This window comes from Panthera pardus, unplaced genomic scaffold (assembly GCF_024362965.1).
Source record: "Panthera pardus isolate Hobbes unplaced genomic scaffold, ASM2436296v1 HiC_scaffold_24, whole genome shotgun sequence".
NCBI classification, from domain to species: Eukaryota; Metazoa; Chordata; class Mammalia; order Carnivora; family Felidae; genus Panthera; species Panthera pardus.
This window is the reverse complement of record NW_026526810.1, coordinates 97,518,631-97,544,801: the sequence shown is the minus strand read 5'-3', so window position 1 is coordinate 97,544,801 and position 26,171 is coordinate 97,518,631. Positions and strand designations below refer to the sequence as shown.

Here is a 26,171-nt window from a genome sequence, read left to right as displayed (position 1 = left end):
TGAAACAGGCTCCAGGCTCTGAGCTGTCAGCACAGAGCCCAACGCGGGGCTCAAACTCACGGACCGCGAGATCATGACCTGAGCCGAAGTCGGCCGCTTAACCAACTGAGCCACCCAGGCGCCCCTGTTCTCAGTTTTTAACAGTCTCTTATGCTTTGGCTCTCTCCCACTCTAACCTCTTTTTTTTTTTTTTTTTTTCCTTCCCCTCCCCCATGGGTTTCTGTTAAGTTTCTCAGGATCCACATAAGAGTGAAACCATATGGTATCTGTCTTTCTCTGTATGGCTTATTTCACTTAGCATCACACTCTCCAGTTCCATCCATGTTGCTACAAAAGGCCATATTTCATTCTTTCTCATTGCCACGTAGTATTCCATTGTGTATATAAACCACAATTTCTTTATCCATTCATCATTTGATGGACATTTAGGCTCTTTCCATAATTTGGCTATTGTTGAGAGTGCTGCTATAAACATTGGGGTACAGTGCCCCTATGCATCAGTACTCCTGTATCCCTTGGATAAATTCCTAGCAGAGCTATTGCTGGGTCATAGGGTAGGTCTATTTTTAATTTTCTGAGGAACCTCCACACTGCTTTCCAGAGCGGCTGCACCAATTTGCATTCCCACCAACAGTACAAGAGGGTTCCCATTTCTCCACATCCTCTCCAGCATCTATAGTCTCCTGATTTGTTCATTTTGGCCACTCTGACTGGCGTGAGGTGATATCTGAGTGTGGTTTTGATTTGTATTTCCCTGATAAGGAGCGACGTTGAACACCTTTTCATGTGCCTGTTGGCCATCCGGATGTCTTCTTTAGAGAAGTGTCTATTCATGTTTTCTGCCCATTTCTTCACTGGGTTATTTGTTTTTCGGCTGTGGAGTTTGGTGACCTCTTTATAGATTGAACAAATGTCTTTAAATTCTATTGACATATTATTATTCAAACAGGTTCTATGATCTTTTCCCATCCATCATAGTTCATTTCCTCCTATTTTTCCCTTTCCCCTATATTACCATTTCTATCATTTCTATAACTCTTCCTGTTATACGGGCTCTTCTCTTGGATTTTAGACCCCTCACAACTTTTTCCCTCAATATGAACTAACTGGTGACCTTGCCAATAATCCAGAAATCAAACAGATAAATGTAACAGAATAAAGAAAGGACAGATTGGAGGGAGGGAAGCCAAAGGAAATGGAATGGAGGAAGAAAACAGGAAGCAGGAGAGATGAGATATAGATGGGAAATAGCTGATAATCATTAAGCTTTCTTGAGGCAGCTAGGTGATATAGATGAAGAGAACACTGTACTATACAATAATAACCATAATTTTAAAGTAATATATATTTATCTAAAAAGTAAAGGGAAGTTTCTCAAAGCACTGTAACATAATATTGATGGTCAAAATATACTCAAACCATCAGGAACACGGCAAGGATGTGTCCTCTCCCCAGTCCTTTTCAACACTGTACTAAGTCCTTGCTAATACAAATAGACAATAAAAGGAAATAAAAGGTATTGGGAAGGAAGAAATAAAACGATCTTTGTTTGCAAAGGAAATGATTGTTTATGCAGACATTCTATTGTCTACGTAGACATGTCTATATAGATTAATCTATTTAGAACTAGAAGAAAAAACAACTCCTGGAACTAATTATTGATTATAACAAGTTTGCAGGATACAAGGTCAACATAAAAATATCAATCATTGTCCTATATGCCAACAATGAACAAGTGGAATCTGAAATTAAAAACAAATACCATTTGGGGCGCCTGGGTGGCTCAGTCGGTTAAGCGTCCGACTTCGGCTCAGGTCACGATCTCACAGTCTGTGAGTTCGAGCCCCGCGTCAGGCTCTGGGCTGATGGCTCAGAGCCTGGAGCCTGCTTCCGATTCTGTGTCTCCCTCTCTCTCTGTCCCTCCCCCATTCATGCTCTGTCTCTCTCTGTCTTAAAAATAAATAAAAACATTAAAAAAATTTAAAAAAAAAAATACCATTTACATAAGCATCCAAAAAAACCAAAAAACAAAAAGAAATACTTTAGAATAAATCTAACAAAACATGTACAAGAACTATTTGAGGGAAAGTACAAAATTCTAATGAAGGAAATCAAAGAAGAACTAAATCAATAAAGAGATATTATACTATGTTCTTAGATAGGAAGACTCAATATTGTCAGGATGTCAGTTATTCCCAACTTGATCTATATATTCAAAGCAATGCCAATAAAAATCTCAACAAGCTATTATGTGGTTATCAACTGACTCCAAAATTTATATGGAGAGGCAATAGAACTAGAATAGCCAACACAATATTGAAGGCGAAGAATAAAGTTGGAGGACTGACACTATTCAACTTTAAGATTTACTATAAATCAGTAGTAATCAGGGGCGCCTGGGTGGCGCAGTCGGTTAAGCGTCCGACTTCAGCCAGGTCACGATCTCGCGGTCCGTGAGTTCGAGCCCCGCGTCAGGCTCTGGGCTGATGGCTCGGAGCCTGGAGCCTGTTTCCGATTCTGTGTCTCCCTCTCTCTCTGCTCCTCCCCCGTTCATGCTCTGTCTCTCTCTCTGTCCCAAAAATAAATAAAAAACGTTGAAAAAAAAAATTTAAATCAGTAGTAATCAGGAGAGTGTGGTATTGATGAAAGAACAAAGAGAAGAATGGAACAGAATAGAGAGCCCAAAAATAGAACCACATAAGTATAGTCAACCGATCTTTGACAAAGGAGCAAAGGGAATACAATGGAGCAAGGATAGTCTTTTCAACAAATAATACTGAACAACTGGACACCTACAGGGAAAAAAAATGAATATAGACACAGACTTTATACTTTCCACAAAAATTAACTCAAAATGGATCCTAGACTAATTGTAAAACACAAAACTATAAAAGTCCTAGAAGAGAACATAGGAGAAAAATGAGATAACTGCAGGTATAGCAATGACTTTTTAGATATGCCACCAAAGGGGTGATCCATGAAAGAAAAAATCAGCTGGACTTCATTCAAATTAAAAACTTCTGCTCTGTGAAAGACAACATCAAGAGAATAAGAAGACAAACTGCAAACTAGGAGAAAATATTTGCCAAAGGACAAATCTGATAAAGAACTCTTATTCAAAATATACAAAGAACTCTTAAAACTCAACAATAAGAAAACAACCGAATTTTGAAAATAGCACTCATCAAAGAAGATATGCAGATGGAAAATAAGCATATGAAAAGGTGCTCCACATCATATGTCATCAGAGAATACAAATTAAAACCACAATGAAATACCACTACATAAAATCTGGCCAAAATCCAGAATACTGACAGCATCAAATGCTGACAAGGATGTGCAGGTGCTGGTGGGAAATGGTACAGGTGCTGGTACAGGAAAATGGTACAGCTACTTTGGCAAACAGTTTAGTGGCTTCTTATAAATCTGAACATACTTTTACCATACAATCCAGCAATCATCCTCCCTAATATTTACCCAAAGGAGTTGAAAACTTATGTCCACACAAAAATCTGCACACAGATGTTTATAGCAGCTTTATGCATAACTGCCAAAACTTAGAAGCAACCAAGATGTCCTTTAGTAGGTGAACAGGTAAATAAATGTGATATATACAAACAATGGAATATTATTCAAAACTAAAAAGAAATAAGCTACTAAGTCATGAAAACATGGAGGAAGCTTACATGCATATTACCAAGTAAAAGAGGACAATCTAAAAAGGCTACACACCATATGATTCTAAGTATATGACATTCTGGAAAAGGCAAAACTATGGAGACAATAAAAAGATCAGTGGTTGCCAAGGATTGGACATGAGTCAGGAAGGAAGGAACAGGTAGAACACAAAGGATTTTAGGGCAGTGAAAATACTCTGTATGATACTATAATGACGGATACATTTGTTCAAGCCCATGAATATACATACATCATCAAGAGTAAACTCTAGGGTAAACTATGGACTTTGAGTGATTAAGATGTGTCAGTGTAGGTTCATCAATTTTAACAAATGTTCCACTCTAGTGGGGGATGTTAATAGCAGGGGAGTCTATGCATGTGTGGGGGTAGAAGGTATATGGGAAATCTCTGTACTTCCCTCTTATTTTTGCAGTTTTAGTGAACCTAAAACTGCCCTAAAAAATAATAATAATAGTCTTTAAAGAAAAGATAATCATGTAAAAGAATGCTGGTAGAAAAATAATTTCTCATGGTTTCTAAGCTTTGTTACCTGTATGATATCAATTACTTCATCAAAGTTCGTTCCTGGAAACTTCACCTCTTCTTCATCTACCTTCATAAATTCTGAATTCTAAGAAAACATTTTTGAAAATATTTTGTTGTGCTTAATATATTTTTAATTCATATATAATTTATCATATTTCTACCCACAACATAAACTTGTCATTTCATGGTCCTATTTTTAAATTTTAATATCCTGTTTAGAATTGATTTCATTAAGTAAATGAAATTCAAGATAGTCCTCAAGCCATCAAATTTCATCTCAATAGCTATCAAAAATTAAATATAAGTTTCTGTCAATGACTCCACCAACAATGCAATTTAAGTCAATTGATAAAGTTGATAGGATTGTAATTTCTCTCCTAGAGTTAAACAAAGTGTTTATATGTTAGATATATAAGTACACATATATACACATTCACAAAAAGACAGATACAGAATCAAATAAATTAGAAAGATAGTTATTTTACAAATTTAGCCTCTAGGCTTCACTTGATATAATCCAGTCCCCAAAACCATATTAGCTCCTTCCTGAGAGCAGAATGATAAACAGTCGAAAAAATTATTTGTAATCATATGTTTTAATAAACATCTGGTGAAAAAAATCACTGATGAAAAAATTCAATTAGGCATAATTGCCATTTAGGGTCAGTTCTATTTTACTATTTCGGATCGTGAAAAATTGTTGGTGTTCTCCCTCTCCTTAAAATTGTATCCTTGATGACATTTGCTTACAATAGATGAAAGCTGGGGGAAATTACAGTATTATTTCACTATATAGTAAAGTTAGAGCTTCATTATTCAATAGCAAATAAATACTAGGGAGAAATGCCAATTTTTGCATCGTATCAACACTATATTGAAAAAGCAACATCCCAAATCATGAACTCCAAACGTGACTATGAATTCACATTCAGGAACCTATAATTTAATTCCTTGTTTAAATCAAGTTTCTTCTCCAAAGAGATAGAAATCTTCTATTCATATATGAGAGTCTTACAACTTAAGTTACACATAAAAAGTTATACTAAGGATTATCACTTTCACAGTGTTTATAAACACAAGGATCTTAAAACCAACTTCCTTTTTCAAGTTCATCAGCAATTCCAGATTAATTTTGAATCCTTTCCTTAAAACCGAAATTATTATAATAGATTATAATTATAATGGGAGACTTTTCATGGAATAATATTAAACTCCATAGTCAGATATTACTCAAAACTAGAAGATAAATTTCTGAATACCTGTATCCAGGTTTTCAGAGGAGGACATGCTTCTTTGGGACTAGTCAGAGATGAGTCGACATCAGCACTACCATTCGAAATGCTATCAATATCCACATTGGGTAACACCTGAAACGGAACATAACATCCAGTTTATCATTTTGACTCAAATATTTGTCAATCTATACATTAATAACATATACTTTTTATTGTGAAGTCAATGGATGACAAATTTTTTGAGTTATGAAAGCATATTTTACAAAATTTAGAAAATAAAGGGGAACACACAAAATCCTACTATCTTTATTTTTTTAACGTTTATTTTTGAGAGAGAGAGAGAGCAAGCAGGAAAGGGGCAGAGAGAGAGGGAAACAGAGAATCCCAAGCAGGCTCCATGCTGTCAGCGCAGAGCTTGACATGGGGCTTGGACTCATGAACTGTAAGATTACGACCTGAGCTGAAATCAAGAGTCAGATGTTTAACCGACTGAGCCACCTTCAAAATTCTAACACCTTAAATTATTTTCACTCTTCCTTTTATCTTTTTACTATGTACTCATGTATGGCTAAAATCTAACATAGTTTCATTTCTTTTTTTTTTTTTTAATGTTTGTTTATTTTTGAGAGAGAAGGAAAGAGCACAAGCAGGGGAGGGGCAGAGAGAGAGGGGGACAGAGGATCTGAAGCCGGCTCTGTGCTGACAGCACAGAGCCCTGCAGAGCTCAAATTCATGAACTGTGAAATAATGACCTGAGCCAAAAGTTGGACGATTAACCAACTGAGCCATCCAGGTGTCCCCAAAATAATTTCATTTCTGATTTCTCATTGTAATTAAAGTCATAAGCACCTTTCTTGATTCCGTAGAATCTTCATAATTATATATTTTTTAAGTTCATTTTTTTATTTTTGAGAGAGAAAGAGACTGCAAGCACAAGTTGGGGTGGGACTGAGAGAGAGGGAGAGAGACAATCCCAAGCAGGCTCTGTAACAGTGCAGAGCCCATTGTGGGGCTCAAAACCACAAACTGTGAGATGATGACCCGAACTAAAATCAAGAGTTGGACACTTAACTGACTGAGCCACCCAGCTCATAATTATATTTTAAATAACTGTGAATTTCAACAAATATACATGCCTTAATTATTTAACCACTTTTCTGTTGGCAAACATTTAAGATATTACTAGTATTTCCACTATTATACATATCACCATAAAAAACTTCTTCATACATACAGGGTTTTTTTACCCCTAAGCTTTGAATTATTTCATTATGCTAGATAGAGACTAGATTAAATTCCGGAGTCACTAACCATAAATATTTAAAAGTCTTGGTAATTAATGCCAAAATGCAACCCAAACAAGTTCTATTTAATGTCATCAAAAACAGGGGTGCCTGGGTGGCTCAGTTGGTTAAGCAGCTGAGTTGGCTCAGGTCTTGGCTCAAGTCATGATCTCATGGTTCGTGAGTTTGAGCCCCGCCTGGGGCTCTCTGCTGACAGCTTGAAGCCTGGAGCCTGCTTCAGATTCTGTATCTCCCTCTCTCTCTGTGTCTCCCCTACACACATTCTCTGTCTCTTTCTCTCAAAAATAAACATTAAAAAATTAATGTCATCAAAAACATAATTATGTTTTACCGCTTTGTCCAATTAAATAATATAATTGTTTAAGTAATAAGTTTTTAAATGGAAGTATATCATTGTTATTTTAATTTGCATTATCTTGGTGACCAGAAAGATTGAAATTACTCATTTTCTTGGTTATAAACTGTATTTCCTTTTCTGTATTTATGTTCTTTGAATATTTCCAGATTTGCAACTGCTTTCTTATTAATTTATGCAAGTTTTCAGATTTAAAAATTGATCCTTTCTAGCATATTCCTTTCATCTATTCTCACTGAAGTTTTCCTTTTTGTATCGGAATTTTTTACATTAACTTCAGTTTTAGATTTTATAGATTCAAATCTATTCTTTTATCATATGTAGGTTTTCTTTTCTCATATTCAGACTTAACTTTAGCCTTGATAAAAATTCCATGCAATTATCTTCTAATTTTGTTGTTTTTATGTTTTACAGTTATACTTTCACCTATTGCCTATTTAGAATTCATGTGCCATACAGTAAGAGGTTAGAGTCTTAAACTGATCTATTTTCCACATTGTTAACTAATTATAAAATATTCCGCTTACAAGAATCCTATTGCCCACTGATACATGAAGTATCTACCACAGACTAGACTCTTTTTTTAAATTTTTTTTTATTTTTTTAAGTTTATTTATTTATTTATTTGACACAGGGCTAGATCCCACGAACTATGAGATCATGACCTGAGCCAAGATCAAGAGTTGGACACATATATGCTAACAAACTTGGATGTAAATTTAAAAAATAAATTAAATAAAAATTAGAAAAAAAAAAAGAGGACACATAGCTGACTGAGCCACCCAGAGCCTCTCTTTTTTAAATAACCAAAGCTATTATCTGAAATACTTCGTTATACAGGTTCAAATATCAAAATGATCCTTAAATCTTAAGTCATTAAATAGTATCAAGTCATTACATAATCATTAAGTAATATCAAATAAAATAATATATCGAATCATTAAATAATATCAAACATCAAAATGACCCTTAAGTTCAAACTAAAAAAAACAGACAAAAAAATAAAACTCATGCCTTGTGATGGGGCTTTTTAAAATTACAATTTGACTTAAATTATATATTAACTTAGGAAGAATGGAAACTTGAATAATTAATCTTAACATATAAGTTCCCTTTCTATTCATTCAAATCTTGTATATATTTAAAGTCATACTCATTCTTTTAAAATTAATTATAATACACTCTTGAACTGTTCCCTTTGGAATATCATCATGTCACCTGGATATGAATCACTAGTTTAGAACAAGTAGCTTAAATCATGTAGAACAAGGATCGAGATATCATGTTAGTATCATAGTTTTAAAGAACAAAAGGCCCATGATGAAAGCAAATTTTTCACGAAGCAATGTAACAGATTTTAAGTGCTAAATTTTCTTCCCTTAAAATTGTCTATTCATGGGGCGCCTGGGTGGCTCAGTCGGTTAAGCGGCCGACTTTGGCTCAGGTCATGATCTCACGGTCCATGGGTTCGAGCCCCGCGTCGGGCTCTGTGCTGACAGCTCAGAGCCTGGAGCCTGTTTCAGATTCTGTGTCTCCCTCTCTCTGACCCTCCCCCGTTCATGCTCTGTCTCTCTCTGTCTCAAAAATAAATAAATGTTAAAAAAAAATTAAAAAAAAAAATTGTCTATTCGTGCACCCTGGCATACCTGTACGGTAAGCTGAGGAGGATCCTTTTTTTCTGACTTCATTTCTATAACTGCAATGTTAGGTTTCTTTACTCCAGTTTCCGTTTTTCGAGATGATGGAGGAATAGAAGTAGTCACTGTTACAGGGTGTGGCTTGTTTACAATTACTCCAGTGGGTGGCATGGAATCACTATTACTTTGGGTTTGTCCTAAAGAGTTTGGGGAAGAGATGCGTCGACCATTTCAGAAATAAAGGGTAAAATCAAATACGTAACCTGGATGTTTATGGCTGAATTCTCATCTAAAAACCGAGTGCTAACTGCAGTCATCTCTCCTTCTATTAACATCACCGTCAACATACTCACCATGGCTTCCCTTCAGCAGTGACTCACATTTACCAGGCACCCATATGTGCCAGACACTTCACATACACTATCTGGCCCTCAAAATAAGCCTAGGAGGTGTTCATGTTATCCACATTTCACAGTTGAAGAAATAGGTTTAGAAACAACAGAATTGGTCAAAGGTCATACCTGTTTATAAGTGACAGAGCTACGAGTAATATGTAGTGCATTACATCGGATTACTTTTATTCTCAAATCTTCATAGAGCAACCATGGACAGAAATAAAACCAACAATAAAATACTAGTGATTGACTACCAATAAATAGCACACATACCCACTATTTGGTAGTTATCACAGCTGTCAGAAACTTAGCTTTCACTTCAAAAGTTCCACTTATTTCCTACATTTCAAAGTAAAGGGGGACAATACAGTACATTCTTTAGAAGCGTAGACTCTTTATAAAGCCAGACTGACTGGGTTTGAATCCCAGCTCCACTCAAGTTATGTGGCCTTTGACAAATTACTTAATTTCTCTGTGCCTTGGTTCCTTCATCTATAAAACTGGTATATTACCATGGGTTTTACAGGGTAGATTAAATAAATTGGTATATATAAAGTGCTTACGTCTATAGCTGGCACACAGCAAGGATTAGCTACTACATTAACAGAAGGCATGTTTGAACAGGCACAGCTACCAAGGTGACATGTCACTAACCCATAATATCATAAATGAAAAATTCCCTCTTATGTTGGAAAATGTCCATATTTAAATCATTCAACAAAATTAAGAAAGAATAGCAAGGACACCAAAAGAAAAAAAACTGCTAACTATATTTTAAGAGTTAGTGTGGGAGCAAAAATGATGTGTTAAATTTTTACAGTCATGAGTCTGAGACACCTCAGATAGGTAAATAACCAACTATTGGCCTAGGAGACACAACCACACAATTTTTACTTACCACAGCCTAGTTGAAAAGTACATAAAACTTACTTTAAAGTACTTCACCTAACACATGACACTGAACTACTTAGAATGTTTGAATTCTTTAATTATTATGAATATCTAGAACATATCTAAACATTTTATTGCTTTGTTTCATCTATAGCAATGTACTATAAAATAGCAAAGGAATGTTTCCTGTGAATGAAACTTTGGTGAGAGCCCATTATTTCAGAGACTGCTATTATACAAAATAAGACACATTCTGAGGCCCTACCCACAGATACAACACATAGATGAAAAGGCAAGGGACTATCACGTCATTTTGAAAGTTCTGCCACTGTTGATAAGAATTTAAAATTTACCCTGTGTATTTTGTTGGGACTTACCTAAAAGAATAGCCATAGGAATTAGGTGACCTTCCAGTGTACCTGAAAGAGTAGGCATTTCTCTGCTTGGGCTGAACAAGTAATGCTGATCACCAGGAGGCAGCATCATAGGAATGGAGTGTTGCGATTTAGAATCCATTTTCACAGGTTTCATTGCATAAAAGTCAGTTTGTGTTCTTATTGACTTTACTTTAGTGCCTATAATAATTATCAATGGCAGATACTTTAAAATATTGTTCGAACATATACTATCCAGCCAGCTAGAAATACAGATCTTTACAGAAAGATCTCCTTCTATATAATAAAGTTACAAGGCTCCCAAATAGAAGTAACATATAAACCAGGGGTTGGCAAAACCTTTTTCTTAAATGGCCAGACAGTAAACATTTTAGTCTCATGAGCCATGCAGTCTCAGCTACATGTCAATTCTGCCACTACAGCATGAAAGCAGTCATAGGCAATGCACAAATAAATGTGTGGCTATTTCCAATACTATTTATAAGAACAGGCAGCTGGGGGTGCCTGGGTGGCTCAGTTGGTTAAGCGTCTGACTTTGGCTCACATCAAGATCTCATGGTTCATGAGTTTTGAGTCCGTGTTGGGCTCTGTGCTGACAGCCTAGAGCGTGGAGCCTGCTTCAGATTCTGTGTCTCTCTCTCTGCCCTTCCCCAGCTGGTGCTCTGTCTCTCTCTCTCAAAAATAAATAAACTTTAAAAAAAAAAACAAAAAAAAGAACAGGCAGCTGACTCGCAGGCCATGGTTTCTGAACCAATGAATATAGGTAATAACTTCTTAAACTACTATGACAAGATAGATTCAATGACTAGGAAAAAAATGTTGAGTAAAAGATTCAGAATATTCAGACTGTATTATTTATTTAACCCATTACATATTTTCCCTTATGGGTACAAAAAAGTTAATGATCATATTTGGAATTGGATTTTTTTTCATCTTCTCATTACATCTTTACTCATGACATAATTCTGAATAACCAGCCTTTAACCTTTGAAATTATGTACAGATAATCAAATTATATACCTATTAAAATCTTATAGGAGTCAATATCATTATACACTTTTTCTATTCCTATGTATGAAAATCTATAGACATTAAATCCTGAGTTCTTTTTTTTAAGTTTTTTTTTTTTTTTTTTTTTTTTTTTTTAGTAATCCCTACACTCATCCTGAGGCTTGAACTCACGACCCTGAAATCATGAGTCCCATGCTGTTCCAACTGAGCCAGCCAGGCACCCCTAAATCCTGATTTCTTAAAAAATTAGAAATTTGTCTGATTTCTACAGAACCTGAGGAAAGTGAAGAAAAGTAAAAGTATAAAGGAAAATAAACTATTTTCTAAATAAACTCCTGACATTACTACCTTTTTTCTTTTAATATGGGAGTAATTTTATGCATCTGGACTGTTAAACATAGATTTATGATCCTAGGAAGAAACATTTTAGTACCACATCTATATTTTTTTCATTCTGTTGTCTAGTATTCATTTATTCAATTAAATGAATATTTTTCTTGAATGTTCATTTAAAATTTTTTCAGCATTTTATATGTTAGGCATTGCCCCAGACACAGGAAATAGAGTAATGAATAAACCAAACGTACTCACTGAGTTTACAGTCTAGTAAGGAAAACAATCGATAAGCAAATAAAAATATAAAATCAGACATTTTCCTAAAGAAGGCATACAGGTGGCCAATAAACACATGAAAAGATGCCAATATCATCAGGGAAATGCAAATCAAAACTAGAACAAGATTATCACCTTACACCTGTGAGATGGCTAAAATAAAAACACAAGAAGTAACAAGTAAATGTGGAGAAAAAGGACCCCTCACGCACTGTTGGTGGGAATGTAAACTGGTACAGCCACTGCGGAAAACAGTATGCAGTTTTCTCAGAAATTTAAAAAATAGAAATACCATATGATCCAATAATTCCACTACTGTATATTTTATCCAAAGAAAACAAAAACACTAATTCAAAAAGACAAATGTACTCCTGTATTTACTGCACCATTATTTACAATAGCCAAGATACAGAAGCAACTCAAGTGTCCATTGATAAACAAGTGGGTAAAAAAGATGTGGGGTGTGGGGTGTGTGTGTGTGTGTGTGTGTGTATGTGTATATATATATGTATATATATATAGTGGAATATTATGCAGCCATAAAAAAGGGATGAGTTTGTGCTATTTGAGAAAACATGGATGGACCTAGAGGGTATTGTTTTTTGTTTGTTTTTTTTTTAACGTTTATTTATTTTTGAGACAGAGAGAGACAGAGCATGAATGGGGGAGGGTCAGAGAGAGAGGGAGACACAGAATCTGAAACAGGCTCCAGGCTCTGCACTGTCAGCACAGAGCCCGACGCGGGGCTCGAACTCACAGACGTGAGATCATGACCTGGGCCGAAGTCGGACGCCCAACCGACTGAGCCACCCAGGCGCCCCTAGAGGGTATTGTTTTAAGTGAAATATCTCAGAATGAGAAAGACAAATACCATATGATTTCACTCATAAGCAGAGTCTAAAAACAAACACATAAACAAAAAACAGAATCAGACACATAATAACACAGAGAATACACTGATAGTTTCCAGAGAGGAGGTGGACAGGGGGTTGGACAAAATGAGTGAAGGGGAATGGGAAATACAGTCTTCCAGTAATGGAACAAATAACTCAGGGGAATAAAAGGCAGAACATAAGGAATATAGTCAATGGTACTATCACTGAGATGTAACAGGACAGATGGTAGCTACACTTGTGAACATAGCATAATGTATACACTTGTCAAATCACCATGATGTACACCTAAAACTAACGTAACATTGTGTGTTAGCTACACTCAGAGAAGAAGAAGAAGAAGAAGAAGAAGAAGAAGAAGAAGAAGAAGAAGAAGAGGAGCAGCAGCAGCATATAAAAAGCAAAAGGAAAAAGGGGCTCCTGGGTGGCTCAGTCGGTTGAGCATCCAACTTCATCTCAGGTCATGATCTCGTGGTTCGTGAGTTTGAGCCCCGCGTCGGGCTCTGTGCTGACAGCTCGGAGCCTGGAGCCTGCTTCAGATTCTGTGTCTCCCTCTCTCTCTGCCCCTCCTCTGCTCACACTCTGTCTCTCTCTCTCTCTCAAAAATAAATAAACATTAAAAAAATGTAAAGATTTAAAAAAATAAAAAGAAAAAAATATATATAACATCAGATTGTGAAAAGTGCAATTATGAAGAACAATAAGGCAGGGCAAGGGTACATAGAGGTACAGGAGATCGATTTTGGATAGGATGGTCAGGGTAGACCTCTCTGAAGAGCTAACATCTCAGAGGGGAGATCCAAAGAACTGCAGGAGTAAGCCATGCACATTTCTGAGGGATAAGCTGTCCAGGTAGAGAAAATAACAGACAGCAAGACCCGCAGATAAGCATGTTTCTACAGGTTCAGTCACTTCTACCATTAAAAGGGTAACTTAATAAAATTATTTTTGGAATTTTAAGTATTTTAAGACTTCAAGTTACTTTTTGCAATGGCTTTCAAAAGCCCAAATATAAGTTAATAGCAAAGTCCCAATAAAGAAGAGGAAATAGGGTAAATATCATCCATAAGCTATATGCTTTACTAAATAACACCAGTAGGATTTCTAGATAAACTGACACCCTATATATGATCACCTAACCTTTAGAAATGAAAGGAACAGAAAACTAAAGCAAAGCCACAGCTCCAACTTCCAGAAAGGGTAAGAAACAAAACTGAGCTGGTATCCACTAGTTATCATACTGCATATTGTTGAAGTCGCTTACTGGCTGCTAAAGTACAAGCTGAGGCACTTCAAAATGTAACCAAAGTCAACAGACTCAATGTTTAATGAAGAGTTATGTTTAAATACACTAGTGAAATGGCAGATGTGAGTCAAAACATACAGTAGTAAGTGAATTTTTTTTAAGTTTATTTATTGTGAGACAGAAAGAGAGTTAGTGTATGAAAAGAGGCGGCAAAAGAGAGAAAGAGAAAGAGAGAGAGAGAGAGAGAGAGAGAATCCCAAGCAGTCTCCGCTCCATCAGTGCAGCACAGAGCCCAACATAGGGTGTGATCCCACAAACCACGAGATCATGACCTCAGTGGAAATCAAGAGTCAGATACTTAACTGACTGAGCCAGAGGCACCTTTGAAGTTCTTTTTGGTGGTATACAAAAGTACTAAAACCTTTTTTTTCACCTTTACTACCTAAAGTTCTTTGAGAATAAAGAAAACTGCAAAAATGCCGATAAGCACTTTTATGATAATAGACAGCTGCTATTCTTCTTTCAGAAAGAACGGGATAGAACAATGCCTTCAAGGAAATGTCTACTTTCCCTAGATTATAATTTAAATTGTTCAAGACATCATCCCATAAATGCAAATTTTATCATGCTTTGTATGAAGCTACCACTTAATCCTGTCTTGTCCCACTTACTCCTATCTTGTGACTTGAATCTGATCTACATATTTTCCCACTTATTTGTATTTTATGCCTTGAACTGGTCTATTTCTTCTTACTCTCTTAGAAGGAATTGTTTTCCATCCCTAAGCATTATATAATTTGAACTGTATTTAGGAATGATAAAAAAAGAAAAAACTAACTTTACGTATTAAACTGATAAAATAAAAAATGAAGTTTACCACAAAAAAATGAGGTTCCTTACCTTTAACTTGCTCTATTACTTTTGGTCTCTGGGGTTTGGACTTAGGAGATGGAGAATTAAATCGGAGATACGGTCCTTTTTTAAGAGTGCTGCGATGGCCCTGATAAATTGGTTTTCCATAAATTTGTAACATATAATCCTCATCTTGTATCACTGTGGTTGCTTTTAAAAATCCCTAAGTACACAAAGTTATTCGACTCACCAAAAAAATGGTTATCAAACACATCTCATTTTTCTAAAGCTTTCTTTTGTCACTTTCGTATTATAATAAGAATGACCAGGTCAGAAAAGTCCTCTACTTTAAATGGCTCTTAAATTCTGTGTATAGTTTTCACACTACAGCTTTAACATTTCAGGGTTTTCAAAGGCATAAAAATTAAGTATAAAAACCATCCACTCAAAAATCATAAAGGTTCTTATACTACTAAGCATATTTTCAGCACCAAAAACTAAGGTTTAAATACATTTTATATAAGTATAAATATATACATTCAATCACAATAAGATAACATAAATCATGTCTTTAAGTGATTTTCTACATTCCTAATCCTGTCTTCAATCATAATCTAAATGCCACAATAAGGTAGCATTTACTAAATTAGATCTACTAGGTGCTAAGCATTGAATTAGATGCCTTATTAATGTGCCCAACAATCCATGTTTGGCATTAAGAAAGTTACAGCCTAATTACAGCAGCCAAAAACGTTCCCTCTGTAGCACTGAATATCATACCTCACAACCACTAGGCACTAGACATATTTGTTAAACTGAAAAATAAACAAAAAATATGTATATTCATATAAATACGTACAAAGATGAAACCTAATTTTTAGTACCACAAACTAGAGAATCTAACGTTTGGACCAGATGATCTCTAGATATACCTGCTATAACTAAAATACTATGATTCTAAGTGTGAGATCTAAGAAGGAGGGAACTATGTATTTTGTGCACTGCTTTTCCACATTATGAATATCCAAAATCTAAATATCAATAGTTTAAAGATAGTTTACATTTATATAGTCTTTCATATTTTTAGTTGCATTTTAATATTTGCTTTATTATTTATAGCTTAAAGGAAATGATCAATTATAATGCAATATTCATGTCACAAAATCAGAGTAGGATCTTACTTCTTTTCTCTCTTTCTGTAAGTTTGAAGCAGGAATGTTCCTCATGAGTGGATTTCTAAAATGCTCCTCTTTTTGTTTCTGAGAATGTTTTCTTTGAATTATAGAATTGTTTGCCGTTTTGTCTTGTATGTTAGTTTTAACATCTTTACTCATATTCTGAACTTTCTTGGTCCTTTGATTCTTCTGATCAAATCTCTTTTGTTCATAATCTTTTCTTGACAGTTCATCCTTAACATAACCAAAATTCAAATTACTTAAAATCTATCCAAGAAGTGGTTTCACATCTAAAGTATTAGAATTTATTTTCTATTATAAAAATATAATTTAGCAGATTTAAATGCTTTATAAATTAATTATATTGCCTTATATATGAATAAAAACTCTCTGGAAGAATAAGGAAAACCAAAAAGACTGGTGCCTTATGGAGCAGGGGGATGAGAAATAGATGAGGTACAAGAGTAGGAAGGCAGCTTTTCATTACAAATCTTACATTTTTTGATGTTTGAACCATAGGACTACAGTAAATGTTCAAAGAGTTAAATTTAAAAAATAAACTTCAAAAAAGTAAACAACTTCGTAATACAACTCTGAAATAAGTATTTATAAACTAAAATCACTTGAAGATTTGAACATACTTTGTAATGAATTCACAGTATTAGTATAACATACATTGCTAGCTGTCTACACAGCTAAAACTAATCTCCTAATCTTCTATTAGTTCAATTTTTTGTTGTGCATCATATAGATAATATCATTTCTTCATAACATTAGAGATATACATTCTTAAACAACAAACTTTATAAATACGTTTTAGCATTTATTGCTGTGGAAACCGAACTGACACTTCATCTTGCTACCATTGTGAGTAAGCATATACACACATCTTACAGTCAGAAAAAAACACTTTGCACCCCAAGATGAAAATAACAGGATTACCTTGTCTACTTATGCCCCCTCAAATATTTAAAATTTTAAAAATTTCCTTTAAATTACTTAGCCTCTAATGAAAACAAGCTCTAATTGATTTTTGCAGTGCTAATGTCTGAAAATACACTGTGAGCTTTGGGAGGTGAGAAAGTAGGGCCTTTTTCATCTGGAACTGACTCCTGTAAACTTAGAAACCTAAGAAATCTTGTGTAGTATTTTCCCTTTAAATAACTTTGGTGTTTTTACTTTGTCAAGTCAATGCTTCTACATCTGTGGTCTCGAAATGTTTTTGTAAGTATACTTTTTTATTTCTAAATGCTTTTGCTAAATTTTCTTTCAAATTGCTCATATTTTCGTGATTGTCCAACAATTTTCCAGATAAGAGCTATATAATTTACAAGAAAAAGCACTTGCTAATAAGTAAAATGAGACTCATTATTAAGTAAAGAGTAACAATGAAATTAAAAATTATAAGCAGACTTCTATATAAGGAATATTTTGAGAGTAAGTATGATACTTGGAAATTATCTGAGAATTCACCTAATTCTGTTTTTTCCAAAACCTACCTGAATTTCTGCAGAAATAGTCTTAATCCACTCATCTACTGTCTTTCTGATGCGGATCTTCTCTAACATCTCTCTATAAAAGAGAAAAAATAATGGTCTTAAATTAGCATTTAATATTCTAAGAATAGAGCCGAGATCAGATCTCTTATCTAGTTTTGAATCTACTGTGTAGCCCAATAGGCTTCATTTGGAAAAAAAAAAAAGCAACGTTATTAGTTTTCACCAAATGTTTGAAGGATGCTTGAATAGGTCCCAAAAGATATATACCAAAGAAAGAAAAAAAAGGGAAAATTTCACATCTGTAAAAAGTAATAGCAACAGCTAGATATCTAAATACCAACTTTATAATGAGTCCACATCATCAAAGGAAATAAAGAACCTTTTCAAAACACTGAAACACATTAAGCAAAATGAAATGCATAGAAAAAACTTAAGAAACTGGCAGTTTCACAAATAATCTTGGGATGCCAACACCCTGTCTTACCTGTTAGTAGATAGAGCATTGATAAATGAATACATGGCAGCTCCATCCTTTGCACGAATAATAGCTTCCAGGTTTTCTTCAAGGACTTTTTTATTGTTTTGTACTCCTCTCAAAATCTTCTCAGCATCTTTCAAGACAGATCTGTTATTGGTTGTTTGAAGCTTAATGGAATTCTGTGGAAGATCAGCAAGTCTTGACATAATCAGAGACTCTTTTGGCTTAAAGGAAAAAGGCAAACATGTTACTATATAAAGTTCATACTAATTATTTTAATGCAAGCAAGAGCTCTTGCTATAGTTGGGGCCATACACTATGCCAATACAGTCTAGGGACTCCATGTGTCAAACTCAAGAGCTATAAAACAAGTACTTGGCATAAGTAACTACACTTATGGTTAGCATTTCATACTGTCTATTTGTTGAGCCACTATATTGTACTCCTGAAACTAATATAATATTGAATGTCAACTATACTGTAATTAAAAATTAAAATTAAAAAATAAAATTGGTAATTAAGGTTTCTTTCCATTTGGAAGTATTAATGTGAATGTTAAGTGAAATAGGGCTGGTAAGTCTATAGAAGTGCTGGGCAGTCCAGTGGCCAATAAAAGTTGTATCTGGGAAAGAAAGCAAAAACAAAGTAAGAGCAAGTTGGCACTAGGTAAGCATGCCAGACACTTTGGACCAGAAAAACAAAGGTCATTCACAGTTCTCTTTCTCCCTTTTGCCCTCTCCAACAGAAGGTGGAAAGCTAGCAGTGGCCATGTAGCATTCCTGGCAAAGGGCTATAAGTAGACATCACTTAGGGCTTCTGGAAAAGTTTTGTAAAGAGAAAAGCCGGGGCTGGCCTATCTTTTTCAGTGCCTTGTCTTCATCCTTCTGCTTGCTTTCTGTCCTGATAACTTTTATATTTCTTCATAATTTTTACCTTTCTATTCCTCATCAATTTTAATATCTTGTTCCCACTTTACCTGGACTGTGCCATTTGTTTCTTTCCTCTTTTGGCCAGGATCATGAAGAAAATCATCAGACCTCTGCACAGTCAATTTAGCTGCTCCTAGTTCTTCACAGGAAGGAAATCTTTGAGAGGAGAGAGTGTCAATGCTATGAAAGATTTAAAAATAGAGTTTCCTAAATTGTCATAAATTCAGCAAACATTTGAAGACATAAATCTTTGATGCATTCTTAGTTATACAGTTCCATTAAATGGTAAATGGTGTTCCATTAAATAGTAAAATGAAATTAATCAGTCAAGTGATTAAACATATGAAACACAGAAAATCACAAGACACAAAATTACTCAGACCAGACTGGTTTAGTAGGAAAAGAGCAGCAGGGTAGAGTACGAACCTCTAAAAGACCACTCCTCCATAAAAGCAAAGAGAACACAGACAAAAATGGTCAAAATCAGCTTTTTCAGAACTCTGGAAATTAAACAAAGGCTTGCAACAACTCAAGGAACAACATTTCATCAAGAAAACGGCTGACTCTCGGTAAGAACAGCAAGCTTTATGGCATTTTTTATGGCATTTATGCTTCATTCTAAGACCCTTTCCTTAACTCTGTGGTAGCCTTGAAAATCAGCTTTATCACCCCTCTAGCTGTGAAAAACAACAGCCTAACCACCACTCAAAAGGGCAGAACAGGTTTGGAGCTCCTCAAAAAGTGCCATTCACAGGATTTATTTTCCCAGACTCAGAGCTAGTTCAGTGAGAAGCCCTAATGCCAGGTCAATTTTTGAAAATAGTAGCAACTGTTTAACATCTTAGCTGCCCAAGGTGGCTATAGCAGTTGAGGTAAACAAGGAATGCCAATAGACTAAAACTCGGGGGTATAGGGTATCTATGGTGGAGCTTTGAAAAGCCCTAACTGGGGATCCAGAAGGCCATGTGCATATATAGGCCTCCATGAATGCCCAAGCACGCTCTGAGAAAAGCCTAATCTCTTATGTCAGGCTGACCTTGAGACTCTGTGCCAGAGCACTGAAGGTGTGCCCCAATACCACATGTATGCATTCACACATGTTGTGTATCCATGCGTGTGTGCACGTGTGCATACACATACACGCACACGCACACAGAGCCCCTTGATACTCAGAGGGAGACTTACAGGTTCAAGGTAGTTAAGGAAGTCTCTTTCTAATCATTAGCAGACTTAGCTCACCAAATAGAGAACCACCACACATGACAAAGACCACAAGCTTTACAGAACTCGTCACTAAACAAACTGCAATAAAAACAGCAACAACAATTGCTAGGGGATGGAAGAATCTGATTTTCAGAGTTGCCACACTGTATTATTTGAAATGTCCAATTTTCATCAAAAAGTTATGAGACACACAAAGAAACAAAAAAGTATAGCTCGTACACAGGAAAAAACATAGTTAACAGAAACTGTTCTTGAGAAATCACAAATATTGGACTTCCTAGGCAAGGACTATATATTAGCTATTACTAAAGGAAAATTATATTCAAAGAATTAAAGGGAAGTATAAGAATGAAATCTTACCAAATAAAGAATATCAATAAAGAGATAGAAACTATTTTAAACAAAGAAATAAAAACCTAAACAGAAATTCTGGAGTTGAAAAATACAAAAACTAAAATGTAAAATTCACTAGAGGGACCAAACAGCATATTTGTTTGAGTAGGCAGAAAAAGAATTAGCGAACCTGAAGATAGGCAGAGATTATCCAATCTAAGAAACAGGGGGGGAAGAAAAAGAATGAAGAAAAATTAAGAGCCTCAGATATCTATGAGATACTATCAAGCATACCAACAAACAACATAGTCCTAAGAGAAGAGAAAGGTTATGTGTACTATTTAACTCTATAAAGAAATAATGACAGAAAAAACCCCAAATTTAATAAATATTAATCCATTCATCCAAGAAGCTCAAGAAACTTCACATAAGATAAACTCAAAGAGATCCACACCAAGATACATCAGAGTCAAACTGTCACATGCCTAAGACAGAGGGAGAATCTTGAAAGCAGAAAGAGAAAAATAACTCATCATATACAGAGGTTCTTCAATAAGATTAACAGCTGACTTTGTATCAGAAACCACTGCAGTCCAGAAGGCAGAGTTGACATATTCAAAGCACTGAAAGAAAAAGAATGTCAAGCAAAAATTCTATATCCAGCAAAACTACCCTTCAATAGTAAAGGAGAAATAAACACATAGATCAATGGAATAGAATGGAGAGCCCAGAAATAAGCCCATACTTTTATATAGTCAATTAATCTATGATAAAAGAGGTAAGAATATACAAATGGGGGAGAAGACACTTTCTTTAATAAACAGTGCTGGAAAAACTGGACAGCTGCATGCAAAAAACAGAAAAAAGAAACTGCACCACTTTCTTATACCATGCACAAAAATAAACTCAAAATGGATTAAAGACCTAAACATGAGACCTAACACCATAAAACTCCTAAAAGAAAACATTGGCAGTAATATGGTTGATGTTGACCTTAGCAACATTTTTCTAGGTATGTCTCCTTAGGCAAGGGAAACAAAAGCAAAAATAAACTATTGGGGCTACACTAAAATAAAAAACTTCTGCACAGTGAAGGAAACCATCAACTAAATGAAAAGGCAACCTACTGGATAGGAGAAGGTATTTGCAAATGATATATCTGGTAAGTGGCTAATATCCAAAATATGTAAATAATCTATATAACTCAACACCAAAAAAACAATCTGACTAAAAAAATAAGCAGAAGACCTGAACAGACACTTTTCCAAGGAACACATACATATAGCCAACAAACACATGAAAAGATGCTCAACATTGCTAATCATCATGAAAATGCAAACCAAAATGAGATTATTACCTTACACCAGTCAAAATGGTGAGTATCAAAAAGACAAGAAATAAAAAGTATTGGCAAGGACATGGAGAAAAAGAAACCCTTGGACACTGTTAGTGGGAATGTAAATTGGTACAATCACTGTGGAAAACAATATGAAGGTTCCTTAAAAAATTAAAAGTAGAAATACCATATAGTCCAGTAATTCCACTACTGGTATTTACCAAAAGGAAAAACAACAATAACAACTCTAATTCAAAAAGATATATGTACCCCTGTGTTTACTACAGTGCATAATACCCAAGATATGGAAGCAACCTAAGTGTCCATTGACAGATGAATGCATAAAGAAGATGGAATATTAGAATATTGCTCAGCCATAAAAAAGAATGAGATCTTGCCATTTGCAACAACGTGGGTGGACCTAGAAGGTATTCTTTTAAATGAAGTAAGTCAGAGAAAGACAAATACCATATGATTTCATTTGTATGTGGAATCTAAAAAACAAAACAAATAAACAAAGAAGAAACAAACCCATCAATACAGGGAACACACTGGTGGTTGCCAGACGGGAGGGAGCCAGGGGAATGGGCAAAAAGGTGTAAAAGGGAGGGAAATGTACAGGCTTTCAATTATGGAATTACTAAGTCAGGGAGATGAAAGGTACAGCTTGGGGAATATTATAATATTACAATAGTATTGTAGTAGCACTGTATGACAGACCATAGTTACCCTTGTGGTTAGCACAGCATAACATACAGAGCTGCTGAATCACTATGCTGTATACCAAAAATTAATATAATATTGTATGTCAACCGTACTGAAAAAAAGTAAAGGATAAATTAAGACATTCCTAGGTAAACAAAACAGAGAATTCATCACTAGCAGATTTCCCTTTAGTATTTAGGACCTACTAAAGAGAGTCTCTCAGGGTCAAATAAAAGGACACTAGAAACTAAGTCAAATACATATGAAGAAGTAAAGAGTACTGGTAAAAGTTAACTATATAGGTAAATGTAAAAACAATATAAAATGAATTTTTGTTCCTAACTTTTTTTCTATCTTATTTCAACAACTGTATAAAGCAATAATTATAAAGCTTTATAGATGGGTTTATAATGTATAAAGATGTACTATGTATTACAACAGCAGCAGAAAAAAAAGAGGAAGGGAAGGAGTTATACTGGAACAAAGCTTTTGAATCCTATTGAAATTAAATTGGGGGTACTGATCCAAACTAGATTGTTTTAAATTAAGATGTTAATTGTAATCCCTGGGGCAATCACTCAGAAAACAACTCAAAATGTATAGTGAAAGAAACAAGAGAATAACATTAGTATCTATTTTATATAAAGGAGGCAATAGAGAGAAATAGTAGAATAAAATAAAAAGACCTAGGACATATAGAAAACACATAGCAACAAGGCAGACATAAATCTTTTATCAGTAATTACATCAAAAGCAAATGGCCTAAAACTGTACACTGTCTTCACATGAAAATACTAAAAATGTGGCTGTTTATTACTATAGTTTCCATGATACTCAAGATAAATAAAATTATCATGACCTAGATTTACTTGATTTTTTAAAAACTACTATGTAAAATTTCAGACAGACACAAAAGTACAAAGAATAGTATGATGAGCTCCATATATCCCTATCTACATTAACCATTCACTCATGGCTATCCTCATTTCATCCATACTCCCAATCCAGTTTCCTCTACCCCACAATGGATTATTTTTGAAGCAAATCTCAAATATCATTTCATCAGAAATAAATAATCTGCATTCATTAGAAATTAATCTGGGGGTAGGGGCACCTGGGTGGCTCGGTTGGTTAAGTGTCTGACTTTGGCTCAAGTCATGATCTCACAGTTCGTGAGTTTGAGCCTCCCGTCGGGCTCTGTGCTGACAGCTCGGAGCCTGGAGCCTGCTTCGGATTCTGTGACTCCCTCTCTCTGCCCCTCCCCTGCTCACACTCTGTCTCTGTCTCTCAAAAATAAACAAACATTAAACCCTTGAGAAAGTCGGGATAGAAGGAACATACTTAAAGATCATAAAGGCCATTTATGAAAAGCCCACAGCTAACATCATCCTCAACGGGGAAAAACTGAGAGCTTTTTCCCTGAGATCAGGAACACGACAGGGATGCCCACTGTCACCGCTGCTGTTTAATATAGTGCTGGAAGTTCTAGCATCAGCAATCAGACAACAAAAGGAAATCAAAGGCATCAAAATTGGCAAAGATGAAGTCAAGCTTTCGCTTTTTGCAGATGACATGATATTATACATGGAAAATCCGATAGACTCCACCAAAAGTCTGCTAGAACTGATACATGAATTCAGCAAAGTTGCAGGATACAAAATCAATGTGCAGAAATCAGTTGCATTCTTATACACTAACAATGAAGCAACAGAAAGACAAATGAAGAAACTGATCCCATTCACAATTGCACCAAGAAGCATAAAATACCTAGGAATAAATCTAACCAAAGATGTAAAAGATCTGTATGCTGAAAACTATAGAAAGCTTATGCAGGTAATTGAAGAAGATATAAAGAGATGGAAAGACATTCCCTGCTCATGGATTGGAAGAATAAATATTGTCAAAATGTCAATACTACCCAAAGCTATCTACACATTCAATGCAATCCCAATCAAAATTGCACCAGCATTCTTCTCGAAACTAGAACAAGCAATCCTAAAATTCATATGGAACCACAAAAGGCCCCGAATAGCCAAAGTAATTTTGAAGAAGAAGACCAAAGCAGGAGGCATCACAATCCCAGACTTTAGCCTCTACTACAAAGCTGTCATCATCAAGACAGCATGGTATTGGCATAAAAACAGACACATAGACCAATGGAATAGAATAGAAACCCCAGAACTAGACCCACAAACGTATGGCCAACTCATCTTTGACAAAGCAGGAAAGAACATCCAATGGAAAAAAGACAGTCTCTTTAACAAATGGTGCTGGGAGAACTGGACAGCAACATGCAGAAGGTTGAAACTAGACCACTTTCTCACACCATTCACAAAAATAAACTCAAAATGGATAAAGGACCTGAATGTGAGACAGGAAACCATCAAAACCTTAGAGGAGAAAGCAGGAAAAGACCTCTCTGACCTCAGCCGTAGCAATCTCTTACTCGGCACATCCCCAAAGGCAAGGGAATTAAAAGCAAAAGTGAATTACTGGGACCTTATGAAGATAAAAAGCTTCTGCACAGCAAAGGAAACAACCAACAAAACTAAAAGGCAACCAACGGAATGGGAAAAGATATTTGCAAATGACACATCGGACAAAGGGCTAGTATCCAAAATCTATAAAGAGCTCATCAAACTCCACACCCGAAAAACAAATAACCCAGTGAAGAAATGGGCAGAAAACATGAATAGACACTTCTCTAAAGAAGACATCCGGATGGCCAACAGGCACATGAAAAGATGTTCAACGTCGCTCCTTATCAGGGAAATACAAATCAAAACCACACTCAGATATCACCTCACGCCAGTCAGAGTGGCCAAAATGAACAAATCAGGAGACTATAGATGCTGGAGAGGATGTGGAGAAACAGGAACCCTCTTGCACTGTTGGTGGGAATGCAAATTGGTGCAGCCGCTCTGGAAAGCAGTGTGGAGGTTCCTCAGAAAATTAAAAATAGACCTACCCTATGACCCAGCAATAGCACTGCTAGGAATTTATCCAAGGGATACAGGAATACTGATGCATAGGGGCACCTGTACCCCAATGTTTATAGCGGCACTCTCAACAATAGCCAAATTATGGAAAGAGCCTAAATGTCCGTCAACTGATGAATGGATAAAGAAATTGTGGTTTATATACACAATGGAATACTACGTGGCAATGAGAAAAAATGAAATATGGCCTTTTGTAGCAACATGGATGGAACTGGAGAGTGTGATGCTAAGTGAAATAAGCCATACAGAGAAAGACAGATACCATATGGTTTCACTCTTATGTGGATCCTGAGAAACATAACAGAAACCCATGGGGGAGGGGAAGGAAAAAAAAAAAAAAAAAAGAGGTTAGAGTGGGAGAGAGCCAAAGCATTAGAGACTGTTAAAAACTGAGAACAAACTGAGGGTTGATGGGGGGTGGGAGGGAGGGCAGGGTGGGTGAT

The 26,171-nt window shown here is 35.5% G+C and overlaps 1 protein-coding gene across 10 annotated transcripts in view; it reads right to left on the bottom strand.

Moving 5' to 3' along the window:
- KIAA0586 (KIAA0586 ortholog) overlaps positions 1-26,171 on the bottom strand; it is a 115,097-nt gene that overhangs the window by 68,213 nt on the left and 20,713 nt on the right. For 6 of the 10 annotated variants that reach the window (XM_019451677.2, XM_019451670.2, XM_019451672.2 and 3 more), the window contains 9 exons: positions 19,179-19,311; positions 18,209-18,426; positions 17,725-17,797; positions 16,232-16,459; positions 15,099-15,273; positions 10,419-10,616; positions 8,765-8,952; positions 5,484-5,591; positions 4,229-4,309 (listed from right to left, as the gene is read on the bottom strand). In XM_019451677.2, the coding sequence (XP_019307222.2) occupies positions 4,229-4,309; positions 5,484-5,591; positions 8,765-8,952; positions 10,419-10,616; positions 15,099-15,273; positions 16,232-16,459; positions 17,725-17,797; positions 18,209-18,426; positions 19,179-19,311 (1,402 nt within the window). The remainder of the gene's footprint in view (positions 1-4,228; positions 4,310-5,483; positions 5,592-8,764; positions 8,953-10,418; positions 10,617-15,098; positions 15,274-16,231; positions 16,460-17,724; positions 17,798-18,208; positions 18,427-19,178; positions 19,312-26,171) is intronic. The other 4 variants (XM_019451671.2, XM_019451676.2, XM_053889457.1 and 1 more) reach the window with 3 other exon arrangements.